The 2576-nt window shown below is 39.3% G+C and overlaps 1 protein-coding gene across 1 annotated transcript; it reads left to right on the top strand.

Moving 5' to 3' along the window:
• Nucleotides 147–1821, top strand: LOC107614516 (malonyl-coenzyme A:anthocyanin 3-O-glucoside-6''-O-malonyltransferase). The gene has a single exon (XM_016316703.2). It carries the CDS (start codon nucleotides 244–246, stop codon nucleotides 1663–1665), a length of 1422 nt encoding a protein of 473 aa, XP_016172189.1. The 5' UTR covers nucleotides 147–243; the 3' UTR covers nucleotides 1666–1821.

Here is a 2576-nt window from a genome sequence, read left to right on the forward strand (position 1 = left end):
TAGTGGAAATAAATAACTATATGAAAAAGTTTAGGGATCAGCAATTTTATTAAATTTTAGCCACCATGTAACCAGTAAAATAAAAATGAATAATCCCACATCATTAAATGAAATCTCACACCATTAAAAATATTATTAATTATTACTTGATGGCCATAAATCACAAAGTTGCTGGCATAACACTCCTCTAACTATATAAATTTGAAGATATACCCGGTTGAGTATTGGTGCTTGGATGCTGAAATGGAAAAACTTGGTGATGATGAGCATAAACTAGTTGAAGAATCCAAAGTAGCACCAAATAATCCCAAAGCCACATGTCTTCCCCTTACATTTCTTGATATATCATTGGCAGGTCCAATCTATGGTAGACGCCAATTCTTCTATAATTTCCCTTACTCCACCCACCATTTCCTCCAAACTACATTCCCAATTCTCAAACGCTCTCTCTCTCTCACCCTTCAACGTTTCTTCCCTCTTGCCGGTAACCTCCTATGTCCTCCACCGCCACACAAACCCTTTATCCGATGCACTGAGGAGGACTCCGTGGCCTTCACAGTCTTCCAGTCCTCATCGGATTTCAACCATCTCTCCAGCAACAACCCTCGAAGTCTAAAGAAATTGAATCAACTTGTTCCTAAATTGACTTGCAAAATAATCCATCATCATGATACACTTGTTTTTCCAAATTTGGCCCTGCAGGCCACGGTTTTTCCAAACCGTGGTGTTTGCATCGCCATTACCTACAATCACATGATAGATGGTGCGTGTTGCAGTCAGTTTATGAAGCTTTGGTCTTCCCTTTGTGCATGCGGAGGAATTGATTTAACATTTCTTGAAAAATCAACACCTCCATGTTTCAATAGGGGAATACTAAAGGATCCTAACGAGCTTGAGGCCATTTTTATAAAACATTATTTTCAAGAGAGGGAAAATTGGAAGAATAAAGTCAATCAAAGTCAACCTTTCGATTCAACCGTTGCTATGGAAGAGGATCATGTCAAGGTAACGATTGTACTTGATAAAGATGACATTGAGAGAATGAAAATCTTCTCACTGAACCAACTGAAGAAAAGAGACGGATTAAAATCGCCGCAATATGTATCCAAATTCGTGGTGGCGTGTGGTTTCGCATGGAGTAGCTTGGTTAAAGCAAGAGCAAGAGATAGCGCGTGTGAAGAAGAAGAGAACATGAAAGAAGAGTATTTTTGTTTTGCGGCGGATTGTAGAGGACGTTTAGAGTACCCGGTACCGGAAACGTACTTTGGAAACTGCATAACGCAGTGCAACGCAACGCTGAGAAGAAGTGAACTCAAGGGTGAAGGTGGTTTTGTGAACGCCGTGAAGGTCATAGATAGGGCTATAAACGACATGAAGAAGGAGCCGTTTCGAGGCATGGAAAATTGGAAAGAGAGATTTTCAGACATGTTTGGGTCGGGGAGAGTGTTGGTTGTGGGAGGGTCACCAAAGTTTAAGGTTTATGAGAACGACATGGGTTTCGGAAAGCCTTGCAAGGTGGAAATGGTGCAGTCCCTCAAGGGTTTGTCCATTGCTGAAAGTGGACAAAACGACGGAGGAGTCGAGCTTGGTGTCGTTTTGAAGAACAAGAGCCAACGTAAGACTTTTCTTAATGTCGTTAAACAGGGGCTTAAAGCTTTGAAATAATCTTCTTGAGAATTTTAGTTATCATAACTAGCTAGTAATAAGTGGATTATTTGTGTAGCAAGTCTTCATTTATAGTCATATAAGTAAACTTGCAAGTTGCAACATTATTACTATTGAGTTCAAAATATAGAGCTACACAAATCTATTATTCTATTATATATATATGAAAGTTAAATCTCAAATTAGTTTGAGATTCACGAAATGCACCAATTTAGTCTTTGACTTTTTAATTGTATTATTTATGTTCTCGAGATTGAAAAAAATGCACCTATTTAATTCCTTCCCGTTTTTCCGTCTAAACTGCTTCCCAGCGGCAATGATGTGGCAATGAATTACCACGCTAGTACTCAACGACGCCGTTCTCTCCCAAACTACTAAATTCATTCAAAGCAGCAATAACTTCGGAGAAAGAAGAAGAATGGTTACTCTTTTTCTTTATGGCCTTCATGTTCCTCTGCTGCTTCTTAGAGCGCTTTCTTTTTGCTTCCAACTTCTTCAGTCGCAACTCCTTCATCTTCCTCCACTCCTCCTATGTCTCTGTTGGAAGGGAACATGTTTTTATCAGATTTGTTGTGTAAGGTATTGGCATGTTATTAGAATAACTCCCGATATTTTGATTATTATTATTGCTGTTGTTATTATCTTCATCTCTGATGAGGGGTTTTGGGAATGAGAATGAGAATTCGAATATTGATGTTGTTCTCTTGATCTTCTTCACTGTTGGGTCCACACCAAAATGACCGTTCATTGAAAGACCAAGGCTCAGCTCAATCTGATCTCTTGTTCTGTATCTCCATCACCATGGCGATGTTGTTGTTGTTGTAGCTCATGATGGTGATGATGCTTCACGGACATGAACCTTTTTAGCAGATTTCTTAGGAAATTGCTCATGCGAGTTCTGCTGTTCTCTC

This window comes from Arachis ipaensis, chromosome B08 (genome assembly GCF_000816755.2).
Source record: "Arachis ipaensis cultivar K30076 chromosome B08, Araip1.1, whole genome shotgun sequence".
Classification (NCBI taxonomy): Eukaryota; Viridiplantae; Streptophyta; class Magnoliopsida; order Fabales; family Fabaceae; genus Arachis; species Arachis ipaensis.